The 24,112-nt window shown below is 36.2% G+C and overlaps 1 protein-coding gene across 1 annotated transcript in view; it reads right to left on the minus strand.

The window, feature by feature from the left end:
* Positions 1–24,112, minus strand: part of LOC131164778 (DNA-directed RNA polymerase III subunit 1) — a 135,027-nt gene that overhangs the window by 67,417 nt on the left and 43,498 nt on the right. Inside the window, exons 6-12 of the mRNA XM_058122217.1 lie at positions 12,757–12,941; positions 12,476–12,588; positions 12,226–12,325; positions 2,435–2,650; positions 2,195–2,346; positions 1,968–2,109; positions 1,739–1,879 (exon numbers count right to left, since the gene is read on the minus strand). Coding sequence (XP_057978200.1) covers positions 1,739–1,879; positions 1,968–2,109; positions 2,195–2,346; positions 2,435–2,650; positions 12,226–12,325; positions 12,476–12,588; positions 12,757–12,941 — 1,049 coding nt within the window. The remainder of the gene's footprint in view (positions 1–1,738; positions 1,880–1,967; positions 2,110–2,194; positions 2,347–2,434; positions 2,651–12,225; positions 12,326–12,475; positions 12,589–12,756; positions 12,942–24,112) is intronic.

Below are 24,112 nucleotides of genomic sequence, written 5' to 3' on the forward strand. Positions count from 1 at the left end.
CAGACACCCCTAAATTTATTGTAGGCTTCTTTTGAGAACAGCATCTTGGTGGTGCATGGTGACAAGGCCTCAGTCTGATGTCCTAAAGCACAGTTCTTATATATTAGTGTTGATGAGGTGCTGTGTGGGAACTGGTTTCGTGAGGAATAATGCAGAGACAAAAGAATAAGAATTTGCAGAAGGTTGAAGACAAAAAAATACAAGGAACAAGGAATTGTCAGGATAGGGCACATTTGGATTTCACTTGTTCTGGTACTATATCATTGTGGATATGTGTAGCCAGGTAACACCAAGTTTTAATCTGAGTCCTTCTCAGCACTATAGCCTGTGAATATTGTGTTGAATTTCAGTCAGCTCCTTTATATAAACGAGAAGCCTCTTCCAAGTTCTCATAAAAAGGATCGGGGCCAGCTCTCAGGCCAGACATTAGTGGCCTTGGAAATATAGACCACTTCCAGTCCGCTCATGGAGACGCAATCAGTAATATAATGGTTCTAGATGATGGAAAAGAAAAATAAGGGTTTAACTAGGAAACTTTTAAATAATTCAGAAATCAAAGTGTCCTCCAGAGCAGAGATCTTCTGATAAACCAAAGGAAGCTTGTTCTAGTAGAAACGAATGGAGCAACATGGAGAATATGTCAGTGGAGCAACCCATTAACTCCACTGCTTCCAATTGGCAACCCCATGAAAAAGATGTTTGAGGTAATAGTTATCAGAAGTTCACCAATAGATATCAAGAGAGGGTCATGGGGATGTTCAAGGAGGTTCAAAAATAGGCCAATTCAGCTAAGGAAGACGCAAAATTAATTCTTTCCATCAATGGTGGTAGGATCTAATCACAACATGCAGGTTGTTGGTTGATCAGTGATGAGTTTTGTTGCAAAAAAGGGTTGTGTTGCATCATCTGACTTGAATCATTGAAATTCTTCTGATGGGGAACAAATTATCAGAGTAGTTCCAAGTCATGGTGTCTCCAATATGTTATTTGGTGGTCTACTACAAAACTCAACTCAAGTAAAAGAGAAGGGATCTGCGAGGAGAGCTAACAGGATGGAAGGGCATCAACAGGCAATGTTGAAAAAGAGGAAGATGATTGCGTGTCTGATTGTGATGAGGGTCCTCTTTTAGATGAGTTGCAAGATTTGCATCACGCTTCTGACATTCCAGGGAACCCACAGTGTATCCCCAAGGGGTAAAAATATTCGAGGAATGTAGGAGTGGACAAAAAGGATAGTGGAGGGTGTAGGGAAATCATTCAGAATAATTTAGGGGAATGAAGGAGATCAAAACAGAATGGTTTATTACCACTCCCACAAGATGATGAAGTGGATCCTAGGTCCCCTCATGAGTATACATCAAGATACTTGAGATCTTTTAGAGAAGATGGATTTGAAGCTGATTGGTCCCAATGAAAAAGAAATTAAATTGAGTAAATCAGAGAATGACTAATGCAAGGAAGAAAATTCAGCAAAGGAATTTAGAATATTAAAGAGTTCGATTAAGTATGGTGGTAAGGTTTTAATGAGAGAATTTCATAACAAGAAACCATTTTTTTATTTCTTAAATTTTAAAAAAAAAAAATTATGAATTTCATAACAAGAAACCTCATTTTTTTCTTTCTAAAACTTTTTAATTTTTATCTTTTTTTTTTCGGGAGTGTCCTCATCTAGCTTGTACTTTTTATTATTTCTTTATATAATTTTCATTTAAAAAAAAAAAACAAGAATAAATTTTACCCCCATCAACATAAGAGCCTCTGTGCGAGCCTCTTCTGTTTGCGGGACATGCAAATTCATCTCATCACCATCAAAATCAGCATTGTAAGGGTTGCAAACAGACTCATTGAATCTCAGTGTTCTCCATGGCATTATCCTTGCCTACACGCACAAAATGAGAAATTTCAGTCAAATGATAGAGAAAACGTCAGTTGGTACAGAGTAGAACAATATAAATTTATTGAATCACCCTATGGCACATGATAGACATCCGATGCAAGCTTGGCTGCCTGTTGAAAAGAACAATGTCACCATCTTCCAAATGGCGATCAACTATGCAACCAAATTTCAGTTCGTCAGCAGCACGCTTTCTTGAAGAAAACATCAAAAGCCTGCAGCACAAAAAAAGGCAGTCACAGTGCATTAACAAAAGAAGCATGTTTTGAAAGAAAAATAATGACAAACATTAGCCATTACCTCATAGAACCATCTTCAGGATATCTAATACTCTTTGCACCAGGATACTTTTGAGGACCATTACGAACACACTGCCTCAACTTCTCTATATTGTGATGGGAAACACGTTCTGGATAAGTCAAGATCTTAGCCATTAAGATTGGGATGGCTACCTGAATAAATTCCTTTGTTAGAGCAAAAAAATCAACAAGTCATAAACGATCAGCTAAATTTGATTCAGGGTTTCGTCAAATGCCTCACCTCAGTAATTTTCAGATTAGGATCAGGGGATATAACAGTTCTTCCAGTATATTCAACACGCTTCCCAGATAAATTACCACGAAAACGCCCATGCTTTCCCTTAAGGCGCTGAACAAAGCCACTCAATTGCTTGGCAGGTTGCATAGCTAATGGAATGCCACGTACATCGCTACTTATGTATTGTGCAACTTCCATTTGAAGAAATTCCCAAGAAGCCTAAACCAATTTCCGTGGGATGAGCATCACATAAAATCATACAATCTGGGATCAAAAGTCATATCTATAATGCCACTTCAAAGCAAGCATTACCACTTAAAATTCTTCAAAATGAGGTTGCAAGACATATAATAGAATAAAATCAATGACTAGGCATCCACCTGCAGGCCGCCTGACCCACATGAACATGCAAACAATCCTTATCTCAATTCATACACACCAACAAAACAAAATTAAGACAGAACATGGAATATAATTTTAGTCATTTGAGGAAGAATATTGGAGAAACCAATGTTTTAAAAGGCATAAGCGTAAGGCAAGGCGTTTTAACCCTCAAAAGGTGAGGCGTAAGCCTTAAGGCGTTGGGGCATAAGCCTTTTGAGAATTTGTTTTTTAAGATAAAAATTTATTAAATAAATTATATATATTTAAAATAAAGTAAAAATTAAGAAAATCACAAATATAATGTAAAAAATAAAAACTAGATGTACTTCGCAAAATACTTGTTGGCCATTCAAAAATTGCTAACTTGAATGCATGACATAAATCATGACAAGAGATAGCTATACCATTACAAAGTTCAAACTATTTTCATGACTTAAGATATAAGTCTAGTTATTTTGGAACGGTTGAGCTTCAAGAGTTTTAGAAATAAACTCATATTATGACATTCCTTTTGTAGAAACACGTAGTTAAAATTTTCTAACCAATTCTAACTTGAAAATCACACACCCAAAATGCGTAAGCCTCAACTAAAAAGGCACAAAAGGCGTGTTTTTTGCAAAAAATGCGTAATCCTCAGCATGTAATGCGTTAGCATTTTTGGAATTTGGTATTTTGGATTGAGCCTCAAGGCATTTTAAGCATGCCTTGCCTTGAGGTGAGCCTCAAGGCCAGCCTTGATTGAGCCTTTTAAAACACTGGGAGAAACTATTAAACTTAATGGCCTAGAAATCAAAAGCACCAGTAGATTTTCACGTCTTGAGCCTACCATGAAAACTGAAGGAGAAATTAAATATGTAATACATAAAGTTAAAGCTCATTGTGTAGAATTGAAGAAGAGCTTTGGGCATGTTGTGTGAACATAGAATACCATTAAAATTAAAAGAAAAACTCTACAGTATAACAATAAGATGATCTATAATATATGGACTACAATGTTGTGCAGCTAAGAAGCAACATGTCCAAAAAAAAAAAAAAGGCAAAAGTCACACATATGAGAATGATAACATGGATGAGTGGTACATAAAAATTAAATAAAAATTAAGGAGTGAATGCATCCATGGCAAGCTAGGTAAAGCACCAGTAAAATAAAAAGAAAGGGTGGTTAAAATGGTGTGGGCACTTGTAACATGGGCCAAATAATGAACCACTAAGGGTGACTTAGTTCTAATTAGTGGGAAACCAGCAATATAAAGGGAGGAGCAATAACTTAGATCAAGAAAGTGGGTAAAGATTTTAACCCCTCAGCTTTAGGAGGATATTGCCCTAGATTGTGTAGGATGGCTGAAGAGGATTCAATATACCCAAACCCATCAAGATGAACTTACAGGTTTGTTATCGTTGTTTTATCATCTTAGAAAAATAAAATAAAATAAACAAAATCATGCATTACATATTTATATAGAACTAATTCAAAACCAAGTGCACAAGGCTCCCAAGCCATATCAGGGATCTAGGGCCGAATGCTGCCCACAGCCATACCTCCACATATGCAGAGGTTGTTTTCATAATTCATATAAAACTACAGAAAGAAAATAGCACAGCCCCACTCCCTTGCACATCTCCCGATGCATGCTCATTGTCACCATTAGATTACAATAAATCCTGACAAATCCAACGAGTTTAAAACCCCAGAAAGAACATTTTTTTTTTTGCATGATTACCTTCCATTTCTTGTGTATGTCAGTCTTGTGATAAAATAAAATAAAATAAAATAAATTTAAAAAAATGAGAAAATAGAATTTAGCTCTTATGTTGCCTTCACAAAACCGTACATCACTCTCGGAGGAGTATAGTGCTCTGCCATTGAGAAGGAGCAAAACGCTCATCAGTTAAGGTGGTACTCATGTTTCATTGCGTTGTTAAGATTCAAAAGTTGGTTTCTTTTGTAGTTTGTTCAATTATTATCATTTGTTTACGTTTATTTTCTTTCTTTTCAATCTGAGAAAGGATACACATGAGATATTATTATTTTTTAATTGTAGATAAACACCAAAGTTCAGTTTTTTTATTATTTCTTTTCTTGATTCCTTCCCTTAAACAGCACAAAGTTCATTTTTTTTTTTATAATAATCTTGACTCATTACATTACTTCTCATTGTTTACAGAAATCCTGCACATGAAATATGTTTCTATTATTGTCAAATTTTAATTTTATTATATTATTTTTCTTGTTCTTTATATATTAATATATGCATGTGATTTAGAATTGATTTGGGAAATTTTTACTAAATCTTACGATTTGATTCAATTCTCAATTCCCGAATTTGGAATTTTGATTCACAATCCGAATCTTAACTTGACAACTATGATAATTAGGCATTCTTAATGGGAAGCAGTTGAAGAAGAAAAGCAAGAATTGATCTAAACAAATGGATATTACAATCCCAAAAATGAGATAAGAAAGTATCAACCACAAAATGGAAAGACCACATGCCACATAATGGAAACACCTACCCAAATCATTTTCAACCAATATTGCACCATAAAAAATAATTTGTCAATGCATATTAGTTCCAAGTACTAAATGATATTCAATCCGACCTACAACTTACTCTTTTCCAATGTCAATTTGTTATCGGAAAAAAAAATGTATATTAAGATAGAAAGAATGTAAAAACAAGAAACTAAGGAATCCTCCAAAAACAAAAAAGGAAAACTAGATTAGAAAAACACAAAAATACATAACAGAAAACGTATCACACTGAACATCTTCAAAACATATTTCCTTCAAACAATTGGCAGCAACAGCCCATAAAGAAGACATACAAAATCTTGTCCCAAAAGAAGTCTCCTACCCCTTAAAAATGAGATTGTTCCTTTCCATTAAATAACCCACAGCACAGCAAACAAACTACATATACATAGAGCAGACGTGCCTTTGCCCCAGCTGAAAAAGAAGTAGCCAATATATCCTCCAGACTCCGAAAAAGTCAGGGCCCAATTAGTTGTAGAAAATAGTTTTCATTTCATTTTAGTTTTCCAAAGAATTACAAGAAGTTAGCTAATTTTTCAATTTTACAACATTAATGTAAAATAAATAAACAACGAAAAAATTTGCCACTATTTTCTTGTGGAAATAGTTTTGTCTTTCATTTCTAATCTTTCAAATAATTACAAGAATGTCATCCTTTTTTCAGTTCTCTAAATTTATATAGAAAAGTAGGAAAACATAATTTTATTATTTTCTAGATTTTTGACCTCTTACTTTGCATATGAGAGTATGGAATTCGGATCTTAGACTTTGATTTGTGTGGATTATGTATTGTGCATGGATTTAAATAATGGTAACAGTCATCATAACAATAATAGTCACGGTGTAACAGTCGTGGCCGTTGCAGCCATTACATAACAGGGAACAGACACTGCATCCATGGAGTCATTTTCAGCATTAGCAAACTTCTTAAAAACATATAGATTCATGCATTTAGATCCCAGAATCCCACATATTAATGCTGTGGACATTTTTTAGTAAATTTTAATCAATTTAAATATAACTTACACTAAAGAAGTTGACCTTATAGTTCATATCTCGTTTTGATAATGACAAATATCTTTATATCTTACCTGTGCCCTGAGTTTGTGTGCTGGACCATTCTTAGCACGAAATGGAAAAGATTCAGACAAGGCCATAAAGAACTCAATGCTCACATCATATGGTGGAGTTTGGAGAAGTAATGGAAATGAAGACCAAATATTTTCATTTGTATTTGTTGTTTGATTCATTAGGGTCTGTAATATGGTCTGTAATAATTAATGCATCGCATGCATGCCAGGGTTAATAAGCTCAACGACCATAGATTGACTTTAGGTCCCCATAAACACTTCATGAAAAATCCCCTATAACTTAAAAGTTATACCATCAGTAACAAGGGTGAATTCTAATAAAAACCAGGACCTAAAATAATCTTTGAAAGGGCCCAGGTCGACCGAACCCACCTAGTTATACTCAGCTGAGTCGACCAAACCTTTGTTGACTGATAAAACTTAGCCACGGTCAACCGAACCTGTGGCAGTATAAATGCCGCGGTCAACTGAACCATTCGGAAGTAAACATTCTGACTTCGCGCGGTCGACCGTTCTAAAATAAACGTATCGTCCTAGGTCAACTGAACTAAAACATGTCTGCCCCCCAACTGTTTGGCCAACCAAATGTGCAGTTCATTTTGGCATCGGTCGACCGAACCTAGATGAGCGGTCAACCAAACCTTAGCCATGGTCGACAAAACCCACGAAGGGGTTCAAAATCGCCCTGAGATGGTCAACCGAATCCCTAGTTCAAAATTACCACGGTCGACCGAATTCAGCAATGTGGTCGACCGAAATCTGAATACGGTCGACCAAACCTCTCGGGTTGGCGAGATTTTTATCGAGGTTAAACTGGATTATTTTTTATTAAACTTAATTTAACATTTTTAAAAATACCCATTGAGTCCCAAACGGTTATAATTTTTTGAGTGTCTATATATAGTCCTTCACTTGTTCTGATTAGCACAAAATTAGCAAACATAATTAGCAAAAATCCTCTAAATTTCCAAATACTCATTTTTCCTCATACAAGCTAAAAATCTCATTCTTATTCATTCCTCTTACAAAATTCCTCTGGTGAGAGTATCTTGAAATCATCCATACTGTTACTATAAGCTTACACTCTCATATTTTTTGATTGAGATTGTTTTTATTGAGAGTAAGCTTGAGTTTTTCCTTGTGATTTAATTCATAAGTCTTCTTTGGGAAAACTCTCAAGGGCTTGTATTGTGCTATTGTGAAAAATATTTTTAACAAGCTAAATCCAAATATCTCTCATACTTATTTGAAAAATTATTTTTGAGATATTTGCTTGTGCTCTTGAGATCTTTGAGTTTGCAACTTGTGATGGGTACATACATACATATGTCGACTCAAAGATTCTTTCACAACACACTCTCACATATTACTAGATATATTGACATTATCTTGAGAGTAGTTATATTAAACTTCATTGAGCTTATAAATCCTATCATATTGAGATGCATTGATTGTATTGGTACATACTTGCTTGTTGGAGAAGCATTGATATTGCACACAAAATTTGTATTATTGTATTCCAAACGTGGACTGAGGGGGTGTTGATCTAACCCGTAAAAATTGTTTGTAAAGGTTAAGGTCAGCCCTGTTAATCTGACCTGGCGTTTCCCTTGCCCAGTAAGGAAAGGGTGTTGTATTCGGTGTCGCTCCACTCGCAAGTGAGCTTTAGTGGAATCCTTGGGCTTGAGTGCTAGAGGCAGGGACGTAGGCATATTTGTCGAACCTCGATAACACATCTGGTGTCATTTTTGCTTTACCTGTTTTGCTATATTGTGCTTGCTTGTTTAAATTTATCTGGAGTAATTTAATTGCAGTTGCATCTATCTGTCTTGCACTAGATTGACTCTAGGTTTGTGAAATACTATTGCTAGATAGTTGACCTAGGCAAAAAAATTTTAGATATCCAATTCACCCACCCCCCCCCCCCCCCTCTTGGGTTTACACTAAAGTCAACAGAATTGGATGTTGTCTTGGTTGCTTTAGTTGCTTTTGGCAAGAAGAAGCATGCATTTGCTACTTTTCACTAATTTATTGATAATAAGTGAAATTCAAACTAATAAATCTTAAATATAAAAAAAATATAAAAGAAACACAAAATACAGAATGCCCTCTTTTCTACTCTTTTAGTGTTCAATAGATTTTTTGTTATCCAAAAAATAAAATATAGAATGTCCATATGATAAACAAAAACAAAAATTCATACAATAGAAAGGTACTTTAGTCTCCAAACTAGGTGTAAGAAAGACAAAAATAAAATAAAATTGAAAGAATTTAGAATATTAACAAATGTAATTGAATGAGAGAAAAAGTTGTGTTTATTTGAATGGTAGTCATTTAAAAGGGAAAAAAAAAACCCAAAATTATATTTTTTTAATAAAAAAATATTAACTAAATAAACCAACTTAAAATTGAGTTTCTAAGCTTCAATAAAGGAAAAGGAGAGAGGGAAATGCAAAAAAAAAAAGGAACTCACAAACCTGTTTTAGTCATTCACAGCCAGTTTGGCATTGTAACAGCCCAGAACGGTTCGTAAAGGTTGTGAACTAGAGTACCTCCAAGATAGCACCCCGTAACAGTCCCAAAAGCCACCAATACCCTTACCTAACGTCCATAACAGCCATTATGCACCGATTTTTAAAACCATGGTACTGAGTTTCTTCCAAATCCACACAAATTCAAATCCAATCCCCCAAATCCATGATCACAAATACTATCTTATATAATTTTTGGAAAATTGGAAAGCAAGTTGTGTTTTTTATTTTTTTTTTTTTTTGGGGGGGGGGGGGGGGGGGGGGGTTTGGAATTTATAAATAAAAAACAAAAAACTCTACGGCACGACTAAACAAACTCTTTGTTTTCTACCCTTTTTATGCACATATTGGAAAACCAAAAAATAGGCCGAAATTTTATAATTTTTTGAAAAACTAAAAAATGGAAAATGAAAAATGCTTTTCCACAGCTAAACAGGCCCAAACTTTTCCCAATAAAACCAAAAATCCTGTTCCATATCCTCCAAGAGAAAGGGCAATGCATAAAGCAGATTTAGAATCATCAAAGCAAAGAAAGTATACATCCGGAGATAATACTTTAGAAAGCCTCCTACTCTGCAAGAAATCATTAGTGCTAACTCTAATAGAACAACCGACCAGATAAAAACCTTAATTTTAGAGGGAACTTTGGCCATCCAATTTTTATGAAAGAGAGAAAAGGGCATGTTCTCTCAGGTTAATTACTATAAGAAAGAATGGCAATAAAATTCTATGAAGACTCCAGCATCTACTTCCTCATATCCTCCCTATTGGGAGAAGCGCAACCCTCCAACAAACTCAACAAAGGTGCAACCGTGCAAGCTCCTCGACCCCTCTATCGTTCAAAGATCCATGGAGACAAAAGCTCCACATAAAGTTATCCCCACTAGGAAGCAAAAAAAAAAGAGAAAGAAACAAGCTCATTACGTGACAAAGAAAGAAGATATAAATGAGGAAACGACTTGAGACTAGCCAAATCCTCCACCCAATGGTCTTCCCATAAAAAGATGCACATCACATTTTCCCACCTCAAATTTGGTAGTAGGAGTAAAACATGGATGAAGCTGAAATATAAATCTCTAAGGACTCTGGAAAGAAGATATAAAATCTACATAGCCCATCGATGTCTTGGTATACCAAATTTACTTCTAATTACTTTATGACAAAGTGAGATCTTTTTAGAAACTAGTTCCCATTGACACAAACCCCCTTCTTTTTTTGACCTACACACCACCTCACACGGTCACACATAACCAAATGATTTTTTTCTCCTGACCACAAACAAAAGAAACTCTCTCATGATTCTCTCAATAGTCCAGGCTACCCCAACAGGAACTTTAAAAAATAGACCTAAAAAAAAAAAAAAACAAACAAACAAAATAAAGAGGTAATTTTTATGAATGAAATTGCTATGATTTAAAGACAAAAGCACATGTTAAATAAAATTATCAATGCAAGCCCACAGGACCAGATCTACAGAGCTTTGTTGACAACAGCCTGCATCGTTGTTGGAGATGCTTCATCAAAGGAGCTTCTTTGAGAAGGATCTGAGGAGCTTGTATGAATGAAGAGCATTCATGCCCAAATTGGTTGTTCTTTGTTTTTTGAAAACAATTTTTTTACATTTTAAAAACAAGTTAATGGGGACCAAAAAGTGTATGTCTTAGGCAGCATTTGGTAAAATTAGGTGTTAAGTGCTGAACACGGAATTCAGATCTGATTTTGTGAACCAGCTTTGAATTGAACTTGAACCGATCACTAAATCTAAAATCTGAACTATTTTAATTGTTTGGTATCTAATATCAAAATATGGGTTGTTGTTCTATTTTAACCTTCTCGAAGCTTAAGAATATAAATATTTGATAAAATTAATGAGCAATTACATCAGCTAAAGTTTTAATTTAACATAAATAATATTTTTTTGTCTTATATTTAATTAATAAATATAAATAAAAAATAATATAATTTATATTTGTACAAAAAATAAAATTTATTATTTTAAGTTTTATCATTTAAATATTGAGTTTTTTGTCATTTTTATTTTTTATAAGGGATACAATTGGAAAAGAGACCTCTAAATCTAAATCAGACATGTTTCCATGTTTGATTCTATCAAAGGAATTTCAAGAAAATTCAGAGCTGCCATCAAACGCTTTGATGTCTAACTGGTTCACTTATTTAGTGAACTAGTTCAAACATAATCTCTATTCAGAGGTCATTCAGATCAAACAAGCACCCCCTTAGCCTCAAAGGCACAAAAGGAGCAAATATCTGCCAGAGGCATACACCCAGATTTAAAATGTGCATACAATAGAGGAGTTTTGCCTTTTGAAGTACACCTTGGGGCATTTTTTCCTGAAAAAGAATCGAAGACAATCTTGAGGCGCAACTCAAGAACACCTTTTGAAACATTGATCAAGGCACGCCTCAAGAATGCATTTTCAAACACTGATCCCTACCAACTAAAGTATAAAACTATCAAAAAAACATAAAAATATAAAAATAAGTATAAAAAATAGAAGACATTCCTCCCAAAAATTATGAGTATTGTGCAATTCATAAAAGCAAAAACACAGCATAAAGGATGAAACTTCAAACTTTTTTCTTAGCTTTTCTTCAATTAAGCCCTTACAAAGCCAAAATCTCCTCTCTTTCCATCACTGCACAAACAATGAAAATACTCAAAAGTCATATACCAATTTTCATTTTTTATAAGTTCCTACTAGTCAAAACATGCTATTATGCTTACGCACAATTCAAATAATACAAGGATGGGTCAAACACAATATTACTTGTTACATGACAAAGTCAGAAACAAATACTCAAAGCATTTAGAGAACAAATTACAAATGTTTGTGAAGTAACCAAAAGCAAATTAATATTCAAGTAAATCACATTTATAATATACAAGTTTCATCTGAATTATATGATGTACGCGCATGAATATAAAGCAAATATAAAATTATTTAACCCTAACTAATAATCATAACCACGCATAACAAACCTTAGTGATGCATAAAGTGAAGTTCCAAAAAAAATCAATTAAAAAGCGACACGCGTGCACAAACAAAAAAGCTCGGGAACGATCAAACCAAGGTAATTCCATAAAAATAATGCGAGTTCACTCACAAAAAAATTCAAAGTACATAATGCTAAAATCATATGATAAAAATAAATAAATAAACCAACGTTGGAAGAGTCCCTACAAACCAATGTTAAAATATTCAATAAAATAAAATTTCAGAGCTATTATCTTACCAAACATTTGATTGTGGAGCTAGTTTCAAGTAATTCCTGACGAAGGCTAGCATTTGTTTGAATAATTAGTTTTAACCTCTCTGTAATGTCATTTTCATTGCTACATGAAAGAAAGGAGATATTTAAGCATCATAACTATCATATGCCACAGAAATGTCATAATATATATATATATATATATATATATATATAATCATGGTGAACATTTGAAAATTGAATAAAAATTATCAAAATTAATTTATGAGGACACCTCCTTGTTCCACCGTCTACAAAAACTGAAGGGCGGATAGGTGTGGGTGGCACTGCAATGTTGGTAATGATGAGTTTCTCTGGTCTATCACAAAGGTAAAGCAATTCAGAATCCTACATAGCCAAAAAAACCAATAATATCAAACTCAAAAGAAACAGAAATGATGACTTCCCACTGCCAGACACAACCAGAAATGAATACATAGTGAGAAATTTTGCATTGGTCAAATAGTTTGTATAGTTCAAACATATCAAACATTTAAGTCTAAATCAAACATATACCTCATCCTGCATCCTTTTAAAAAGAGACAGAACCCTGGCAGGGTTAAGAATATTAGACATGGTAAACGACGCCTTAGACTCCTTAGTATGAGAAATTGCTGAACTGCATTCTTCAAAAATCCCATCTGTAATTTTCGAACGATCATGAATAATGCCAAGCATACCTGTCGCCTTCTTCGCTATGCCTGAAACACACAATAGAAGCACACAAAAACCAAAATGACTACCAGATCTTTGAAAAGATAATTACAAGCAATTTTTTTTGTAACAGTAGTCACAAACTAACACATTGGCTACATTATTTTATTCGACCTTTTATGTCTAAATTAGATGTATTAGCATAACAATTAATATTTAACTGATTTATGAATTTCATTCATTTTAATGGAATTTATTTAACTCGGTTATAGCATTGTAATCAGTGCACCTTATCCACCAAGTACCTACCATTGATGTATTTTTTTCTTTGCAATATTTCAGTTCAAGATCGTGCATTATTATGTTAATTAAAAGTTTCAAAAATTTTATGTTTTAAAAAGTCCTTGATTTTTACTACTGATGGAAAAAAAATGTGCATTTGCCATTGATACATTGAAATTTCTGTATTTTTGAAGCCTCAATTTCTTCATAGCTTCTACATTCATCCCACTGCAGGGACCAGTAATCATCTGAGCCACCATCACCAATTAAATCACCTAGAAGGGACTTCTATTTCAATTTCAATTATTTCCACAATCCAGGGACAGCTTGCTTTCTCAACCAATATGCTGCCTTGGCAGACCTGCTGTCTTTGCAGGTGATTGGGCTGAATGTAGTAGCTGATGTGGGCATGTGGCAAGGCAATGTGACACTGAAGAATGGGCTTAACTGAAGTGCTAGAGAGAGGTGAGCAGCATTTGTATTCTTAGTGGACCGGGCTGAGTGTTTTATTTTTGTTAGTTGTGTTTAGATATGTAGAAGAGACAAAGGGGTAGACTGCCTAGCTCTTCAAATTTGTTTAGGGCCAGGTTGTATGATGTGAATGGAAATGGCCTTGTCGTTTCTTCTTGTTGGCCTAATAAGGCTTAGAATCTTATTTTGATGATAACAAATCAAGGGTACTTAACATATTTGGTTAAGTGAAGTTTCAGGACTCAAATGCTTTCATAGAAGATCAAGATCAAAGTATTTGAAGAGTGTCATTAAAAGCTTGGACTTAAAGATAGAAGATTTGATGAAGCTAAAGTCTATTGAAGAAAAAAAGTCAAGATAAACACAAAGAATCGAAGCAAATGCATGAAGACTTAGTGCTTAGAAAGTTATAGTTTATAAGAAGTCTCATGTAAGTACTTCACGATTTCAATATAATTTTTTGAAGCCCTTAGGATCTATATTTGACTTCGAGACCTGTTTTTGAAAACCATGAAAAATACTTTCTAAAAGTCTCTTTTAAGTTTTCCAAGATCAAAGGTTAAAGTGTTGAAATCAAAGTTTTTGAAAATACATAAAAGTTGTAAGCTCAGGCGACTGACATATTTTGATCAGGCGACTGACCTTTTTATGCTGATAAAGTTAAGCAAACAAAACTGAGATAGGCGACTAACCACTCAGGATCAGGCGACTGACTTAGCACTCTGTTTCAAAAATTCGCTGAACTATAAAGGCTCAGGTGACTGACTCTCAGGTCACAGTCGACTGACCTTAATATTTTAAATTTTTAAACAGCGAGGGAAAGTTTCCAAAATTGATTTCTTGGACTCCAAACTTGGAGATAACTTGGGAAACACGAATGAACGCTTTATTATTCTATAAATACAGGTTATTTTCACAAATCAAATATAACAATCACAACAATCAAGCAAACACATCTTGCAAATTAAAAGCTCAATTGCTGAAAATATTTCTAAAGTTCTTGTTCTGCTTGTGCTGATACAACTCACGATTTCTAATCGTTTCTACTGAGATTTTCAAATCAAATCAGAACCCCGTTGATATTTACTTAAGCTTCACTCATTTATATTAATTAATTGCTGAAGTATATTGATTTTCACTTGTACAAATCTGCTCTAACTGAGAGTTTCTCTTGTACGAACCAAAGTGTTCTTGTTTCTTGTTTTCTTGACTATTCAAGGTTGATTGGATCGTTGCCTAGTGTCACGGTCCGCCTTTTTCACACCGTTGTGAAGGGCCGTGCGGCGCTAGCTAAAGCACTCTTGCTTAACTAGCCAGCCTTTTGTTTACCAACATTCATCCACGAAGCACTTTCATTAACATTCAATCAGATAGCAGCGGAAATAATAATCAATTCATGAAAGCCGTGGCAACCAAGCAGTAAATATTGAAGCAAACGTAATTCATTAACAAATCCTCCGTTGACATGTTGTACTTAGCAAGGGAGGCAAGTAGGCTAAGCACGTTGACAATTGCTAGTGAGTTTTACAATGATTGATGAACACTCACCCTCCCCTTAAAGAGCTTTCTAGGCCATTCTCACTCTAGCACTAGGAAACATCAAAGTGACCGAGGAGTCATACTGCTTTATTTGGCTTACAATGAAATAAATACTAGAAAATAACCCTACACTAGTATTTACATGATGGAAACCCATCCCAAACACACGAGATAAGTGGTCATAGGCAAGCATAATGCCCTGAACAAGCTTAGCCCGTGACATTCTCCCCCACTTATGCGGTCGACGGCCTCGTAGACTTTTGGCGATAGGTACACTTCAACTTTGTCCACGAATGGCTTCAAATCTTCCACTGAAATCCAGCTGATTTCTTTGTCATCAAGACACTTCCACTTCACTAGGAACTTCTGCCGCTTCTTCCTTGAGGATATGAGCTTTCTGTCTGCAAGGATCTCTTTAACATTCTGTCTGTCAGGTTGCATTGTCTTCAACTCGGCGCTGTTTGACTGACTTCTGCTCAGGTTGTTGGTGTTGGCGTCGAATGGCTTGAGGCAGTTGACATGAGACTGCGGTCTTCTCTCTTGATCTGCCCACTTCTTCATCTGCTCATAGGCTTGGGCAAACTTTGCATTCTGTCTCCCTTCACTGGTGAAGATGTACGCCTTGGGACTCTTTCGTTTGTACGGCTCGCCCACTGTGTGAGGTAACAGCGGCAGCTGGCCTGTAACAAGCTCAAAAGGGCTCTTGTTGGTTGTTGAGCGCCTTTGGGCGTTGCCACAGAACGGAGCCACATCAAGTAGTTGCACGCCATTCTTCTGGTTGTCGTTGACACAATGGCACAAGTACTCATCTAGTAGCTCTCTGAATCTCTTCATCTATTCGTCTGTCTGTCGATGATAACTCGAAGAGATGTCAAGGTGTGACCTGAATATCCTGAAAAACTCTGTCAAGAAGTTATCAGTGAACATTAAATCTTGGTCACAAATAATAACTTGGGGAATACCCCAATGTTTCACAACAGTCACAAGGAACAATTGTGTCGTCCCCTCTGCCGAACAGTACTTTGGTGCGGCCATGAAAGTACCATACTTCTTCCGCTCCCCGTTGTCTTGTTGGCAAGTGAGACAAGTTTTGGTATAATCAACCACATCATCCCGCATGTGCGGCCAATAATACCTCCCCAGTAGTCCTGTCATTGGAGTCATTCTCCGCGAATACCCCTTAACGAACTTCCTGTAGAAACTAGTAAGGCCAAGAAAGGAACGCAACTCCTTCACTGTCGTGGGGATCTTCCGTTCTTGAATCATCCTTACCTTCTCCATACCCCTCCGGATACGACCTTGTTCAACGACTTGACCAAGGAATTTGTTGCTCCACCGAGCGAAAGAGAAATTCTCCTTCTTCAAATTCAGACTGTTTCCCTTCAGCCTGTCGAACACCTTCCGTAGATGCTCTTCATGTTTCCTCTGAAACGACACCGATGCTCCCAACGGTGTTTTGGAAGGGCGAACACATCCCGCTTCCACTTCATCAAGCTGTTTCCCCAACTCTACTATCTCTCTAGGCGCAATCCAATATGGCCCTTTAGCAGGTGGTTTCACTCCTGATAACAACTTGATCTCTTGCTCCACAGTCCGTCGTGAAGGCAAATTTTGAGGCAGCTTATCCGGCAACACCTCCTTATCCTCATCCAACACCGCTTGGATGGTCGTAGGCTCCAGCTCTTGGCCTACTTCTTTGTCTACCACCACCGTGGCTAGACGTGTCTGCTCACCCTGACCCAATCCTTCATTGAGTTGTATGGCTGAAAGGGACTTCCCTTCGTCTCCTTTCGTTGCAACAACTTGCACCATGCACGAGTGATCTCCCATCAGACACAGGGAACCAGCCGAAGGCATCAGCACTGCCCTCGTCCCCATTAGGAACTCCATTCCTAGAATGACTGGATAGTCATCCAATGGAACTGCTGTGAAATTCGCATGACCTTCCCACTGTCCAAGCTTTACAACCACTTGCTTGGCTACTCCCAGAGTAGGCTGGGCTACAGAGTTAACTGCTTTCATGCGTCCTATATCCTTCTCTAAGGATAAGTTGAGTCTTCCTGCTTCCAATTGCGAAACAAAATTATGAGTAGCTCCCGTATCCACCATAGCGCGAGTACTCTTCCCATTTATCCTCAAGTCCACAAACATTAACCCTTTTTCCCGTGTAACTTTCGGTGTTTTTTCCTGCTTTTCCAATGCGTTCACTAACCGCACTGAACCCACCCTTGGGGCATCATCCTCTTCCCCATCGTCTTCCACTGCCTGTTCTGCAATAGAAGCCTGTAAGGCATTAAGTGATGCTTTGTGAGGGCACTCAAAAACTCTATGAGGACCTCGACACAAGAAACACTCAATTTTACTCTTCCCCTTTCCATTGGGTGTGTTGAACCCTCGAGACGACGAAGCTTCCTGTGAGGTTGATGAATTAGGGTCGGCTCCCCCACTCTTGGGTTTGCCATTCTTGAAAGACTTTCCACCGTTTCCCTCTCCGCCAAACCGTTTGGACGAAGTGGTCTCATCACCAGCGTAGTCTGTCAAGCGTTCTGCAGCCGCTTGTGCAATTGACAAGTCTTGAACCCTTTGCCTATGAAGTTCAGTTCTTGCCCACGGTTTCATCCCCTCTAGAAAATAGAACAACTTGTCCTTCTCCGACATATCCCAAATATCCAACATTAAAGCAGAAAATTGTTTCACATATTCACTGATTGAACCCGTATGCTTGAGATCTCTCAGTTTTCTCCTTGCATTATACTCAACGTTCTCAGGAAAGAATTGGGCCTTGAGCTCTCTCCTCAAGTCTGCCCAACTATCAATCACACAGTTTCCATTTTCAATTTCTCTGTACTTGGTACGCCACCACAGTTTGGCATCACCAACCAAGTACATGGTCGCAGTATCCACCTTTGCCTGTTCTGAGGCCATCCTCACAACGCGAAAGTACTGCTCCACATCAAACAAGAAGTTCTCTAACTCCTTGGCATTTCGGGCACCCCCCATACGTCCTGGGTTCTGGCACCTTGGTTTTGCTAACTCCCGGAGTGTTGGAGTTCCCCATAGCAAGAACCATCACATTTACCTTTGCATCCAGATCTGCCATCCGGGCTTGCAAAGTTTCCACAGTGTGGCGAAAGTCCTCTGACATGTCGCCTATCAAACCTGCTTGATGTTTTTGTGATCCCCTCACTTCATCAACAAGTTCTCTCATCTGGGCCACCTCCGCGGCCATAGTGTTGGTTGTTTCCTCAACCTGTGCTTCCAGCACGCTGATCCTCTCAGCATTATTTGGTGCCATGGTCACTTACCAAAGCTTTCCACCCCAACAACGAAGGCAATCGAATTCACGTAGCAACTCAACCTTGGGCTCTCACCAAGTGTCACCGACTTGGCTCTGATACCAAATGTCACGGTCCGCCTTTTTCACACCGTTGTGAAGGGCCGTGCGGCGCTAGCTAAAGCACTCTTGCTTAACTAGCCAGCCTTTTGTTTACCAACATTCATCCACGAAGCACTTTCATTAACATTCAATCAGATAGCAGCGGAAATAATAATCAATTCATGAAAGCCGTGGCAACCAAGCAGTAAATATTGAAGCAAACGTAATTCATTAACAAATCCTCCGTTGACATGTTGTACTTAGCGAGGGAGGCAAGTAGGCTAAGCACGTTGACAATTGCTAGTGAGTTTTACAATGATTGATGAACACTCACCCTCCCCTTAAAGAGCTTTCTAGGCCATTCTCACTCTAGCACTAGGAAACATCAAAGTGACCGAGGAGTCATACTGCCTTATTTGGCTTACAATGAAATAAATACTAGAAAATAACCCTACACTAGTATTTACATGATGGAAACCCATCCCAAACACACGAGATAAGTGGTCATAGGCAAGCATAATGCCCTGAACAAGCTTAGCCCGTGACACCTAGCAAGGAGTATTCTTGATAGAGAGGTGTCTCCACCTAATAAGGAGAGAGGTTGTAACTTTGCCTAAAAGAAAGTTGGAAAGGAAAATCCTCACAGCGTGTTACTTAGGGCAAGGATGTAGGCAGTTAGCCAAACCTTGTAAAAAATCTGGTCTACAACTCTTCCCCCTTAATCTCTTTAATTTACAGCAAGTATATAAATTGCGTGTATGTTTAAATTGATTGCTGAGAACTGATTGGCTATTGGGAATTGCTGAAACTTCAATCAAATGAACTATATTGATTGATTGATCATATTACACTTGAATATTGAACTACTGAATATTGCACTCCTCTAAAATATTGATTTTGATTAATATAAAATTCAAGAAACTAATTGATTGTGTGATTTAAAAAATTCTGAATACTGAGTTTTTGGAAACAGAGCTGAGATCAATTTTATGAAATTTTATCTTTGATATGTTCCGAAAAGAAAATCTGATTTGAATTATTATTTGTTAAAGTAAGTTGAATTCATAATATAATCTTTACATTGGATTGTTGGTCAGTAAATTGAAACGGGATTATGTAACCGAAATCAAAATTTTAAAAAAAAAAAAAAAAGGAGGCTATACTTAATTGAAGAGTTTACAAAGAAAATTTTAAAACCCAATTCACCCCCTCTTTTGGAGTACACCTTACTTCTCATTTGGTATCAGAGCGCCAAGTTGTAGTAAATCTTAATTTAGAAGCTACATAAAGATTCCTATGGCACACCTAGGTGTATCTCTTTTTGCTAAGGGCAAATCCTCTTCTAGACCACCTATCTTTTGCGGTGTAAATTACACCTTCTGGAAAGAGTGAATGAGAATCTATTTGCAAACCATGGATTGCAAAGCTTGGAAAGTAGTCACACATGGTGACCTCATCCATACTAAAAACATAGACAACAAATAAATACCTAAGGATAAAAAAGAGATAACAAACAATGATCTAAAGTTGCTGCAAATAAACTCCAGTGCAATGAATGCACTATATTGTGCTTTAGATGTAAATGAGTTCAATAGGAATATGGGATATAAATCAACTAAAGAAATCTGGGATAAGCTTGAAGTAACCTATGAAAGAACGGTTGATGTAAGAAATAGTAGAATTGACATGCTCACTAGTGAGTATGAGGCATTTAGGATGAACCCTGATGAAACCATCACTAGTATGTACACTAGGTTCACCCATATTATAAACTCTCTAAATGCATTAGGGAAAAACAACACCACCTATAAGATGATTCGAAAAATCCTTAGGACTTCCACCAATTTGGGAACCTAAGGCCACTGCAATAATGGAAGGAAGAAATTTAAAAATACCTCCCTAGATGAATTAATAGGATCACTCCTCACATACAAGATGGCAATCAATGAAAGAAATTCTAAAGATAACAAAAACAAGAAATCAATAGCCCTTAAGGCTGCAAAAGAAAGTTCTAGTGAAGAAGAAGACAACGAACTAGTTGACAATGATGTAGCCTTAATCACTAGAAGACTTAGAAAGTTCTTTAAAAAGAATAAGAAATTTACTAGAAAATTCAAAGGATCAAAATTTGATAAAGGAGAAACTAGCAAAAAGGAAACTAAGAATGAACCTCCTACATGCTATAATTGCAAGAAAGTTGGACACATTAAACCTGATTGTCCACAGCTTAAGAAAGACTCCAAGAAGAAGAAAAAGAAGGCGATGAAAGCTACCACGTGGGATGACTCAAGCTCAAGTGAATCAAAAAATGAATCAAGCGATCAAGATGCGGCAAACCTTTGCTTCATGGCGAAAGATGATGAGGTAAATTCCTACTCTAGCTCACAAGAAGAAGAATCTAGTGATGATTCATGTAGTGACACATATGACAGCATGCCCTCATATAGAGAAATGCAAGCTGAATTATTTTCCTTGCATAATAAGTTTATAAAAGTAACTAAAAGAAACATAGCATTGAAAGAACAAAATGAAAAGCTAAAGAATCAGCTAGAAACTTCAATATCAGCTGAAAAGGAAAAAGACTCGCACATTGATAAACTTACAAGTAAAATAAACAAGATATCTCAAGAATTAGCAAAGCTTCAAGTAAATGGTGAAAATAAAAAGAACTTGGAAATACATGATCTTAAGAGTAAAAAATTAAAATTTTGATAAACTAGTTGGATCACAAAGGATGTCCTTGGATAAAGAAGGAATTGGATTCAATGGAATTGAAAATAAAAAGAAAAAGAACCTCTACATAGGATATTTTGAAAAGGCATCAAAACACTTTGCTAGCACATCTTCAACAAATGCATATGAACATACCACTTGTTTCTTATGTAAGAAAAAAGGACATATAAAGTTTGAATGTCCATTTAAAAGGAAAAATGTTAAAATTAAGAAAGTATGGAGTGCTAAAACTGAAGCTAAAACTGAATTAAAAAGACCTAAGAAGGCTTGGGTACCAAAAGTAACACCTTGAACCCTTCTTGTAGGTATGTTTTAGGACCACTCCATCAAAATACAAATGGTATTTAGACAATGGGTTTCAAGACACATGACCAGAGACAAATCAAAATTTACCACATTAATGCTAAAAGATGGTGGACATGTCACCTTCGGAGACAATGCAAAAAGTAGAATTATCGGTATCGGAAAAATAGGTAAAGAACTCTCCTTAACTATTGATGATGTTTTATTGGTAGATGGATTAAAACATAATCTACTTAGCATTAGTCAATTAAGTGATAAAGGCTTTGATGTAATCTTTAAACAAGACAAGTGTGTAGTTGAAAATTGAGAAAAACATGATATCCTATCCACTGCAAATAGGGTTGATAATGTATATGGCATAAGCTTTAAAATCCTAATATCTCAAGAAATCACATGCTTAACAATCATGAATGAAGCCAACTGGCTGTGGCATAGAAGGCTAGGACATGCTAGTATGGATTTATTATCTAAATTATCTAAAAAGAACTTAGTCAAAGGTCTACCCAGCACAAAGTTCGAAAAAGACAATTTGTGATGCTTGCCAACTTGGGAAGCAAGCTAAAACAAGTTTTAAAATGAAGAAACATATTTCCACTAGTAGACCCATGGAACTTATACACTTTGATTTATTTGGTCCTTCTAGAACACAAAGTATAGGAGGAAAGCAATATGCTTTCGTCATTATTGATGACTACTCCAGGTTTACCTAGATACTCTTCTTAGCCTCCAAAGACGAAGCTCGTAAGATGCTAATCAACTTGTGCAAGAAACTCCAAAGCGAAAAAGGGTATGGAGTTCTACATATCAGAAGTGATCAATGAAGAGAATTCAAAAATAAAGAAGTTGAAAATTTTTGTGATGAAAATGGAATAGCCCACAATTTTTCGGCTCCTCGAACTACTCAACAAAATGGAGTTGTTGAAAGGAAAAATAAATCACTTCAAGAAATGGCTAGCACTATGTTAAACGAATATAATTTACCTAAGTACTTTCGGACTGAAGCGGTAAATACCGCTGCTTGTGTGATGAATAGAGTCTCTCTTAGATCAAGCCTAAAGAAGACCCCCTATGGACTTTGGAAAGGAAGAAGACCAAACATATCTTACTTTCATGTATTTGGATGTAAGTGTTTTGTATTAAATGATAAAGAGGACTTAGGAAAATTTGATGCGAAATCAGACAAAGGAATATTCTTAGGATATGCTTTAAATAGTAAAGCCTTTAGGATCTATAACAAAAGGACTCTCAATCATAGAATCAATACATGTAACTTTTGATGAAGCAAATCTATTTTCTAAACCATCTGACATTGAGGAAGCTAGAATAAAGCAAAGTATAGAAGACTTAAAAACTCAAGAAGCGAAAGATGAGAATAAGGAATCGGGCTCAAACTCAGATGATAGACATATAGATCAATCTGAACTACCTAAAGAATGGAAGTTTGTAAGAAATCACCCAAAGGATCAAATCATAGGCTAACCTTCACGAGGAGTATCTGCTAGATCCTCTTTAAAAGAATATGTGTAGTTATTACGCATTCCTATCTCAGGAGGAACCCAAGAACATAGATGAAGCATTAAGCGATGACTCTTGGATAGTAGCCATGCAAGAAGAATTAAACCAGTTTGAAAAAAATAAAATTTGGAAATTAGTTCCTAGACCCACTGACCATTCAGTAATTGGAACTAAATGGGTATTTAGGAATAAAAAGGATGAAAACGGTATTGTAGTACATAACAAGGCTAGACTTGTTTCTCAAGGATATAATCAAGAAGAAGGAATAGACTATGATGAGACATTTGCTCCCGTAGCTAGAATGGAAGCCATAAGAATGTTATTAGCTTATGCATCTCACAAAGATTTTAAACTTTATCAAATGGATGTGAAAAGTGCATTCTTAAATGGATTTATAAATGAAAAAGTTTATATAGCACAACCTCTAGGTTTTGAGGATGTTCATAACCTTGATCAAGTGTTTAGATTAACAAAAACATTATACGAACTAAAACAAGCTCCTAGTGCTTGGTATGTGCGTTTAAATGGATTTTTATTGGAAAATGGCTTTTCTAGAGACAAAGTGGACAGCACATTGTTTATTCAATCAAAAAATGAAGATATGCTTATTATTCAAATATATGTGGATAATATCATTTTTGGTGCTACAAATGAAGAACTATGCAAAGACTTTGCCAAGTGTATGCAAGACGAATTTGAGATGAGTATGATGGGAGAGTTGACTTACTTCCTAGGACTTCAAATTAAGCAGGCCAAAAATGGAACTTTTATAAATCAACCAAAATACATAAAAGACATGATTAAGAAATTTGATATGGAAGGTGGAAAACCTTTAGGGACTCCTATGAGTACGTCTATAAATCTTGATAAAGATAAAAAGGAAAACTGGTAGATATGAAATACAACCGAGGTATGATAAGAAGTTTGCTTTACTTGACAGCCAATAGACCGGACATTATATTCAGTGTATGTATGTGCGTCCGGTTTCAAGCAGCCCCT

This window comes from Malania oleifera, chromosome 9 (genome assembly GCF_029873635.1).
Source record: "Malania oleifera isolate guangnan ecotype guangnan chromosome 9, ASM2987363v1, whole genome shotgun sequence".
Lineage (NCBI taxonomy): Eukaryota > Viridiplantae > Streptophyta > Magnoliopsida > Santalales > Ximeniaceae > Malania > Malania oleifera.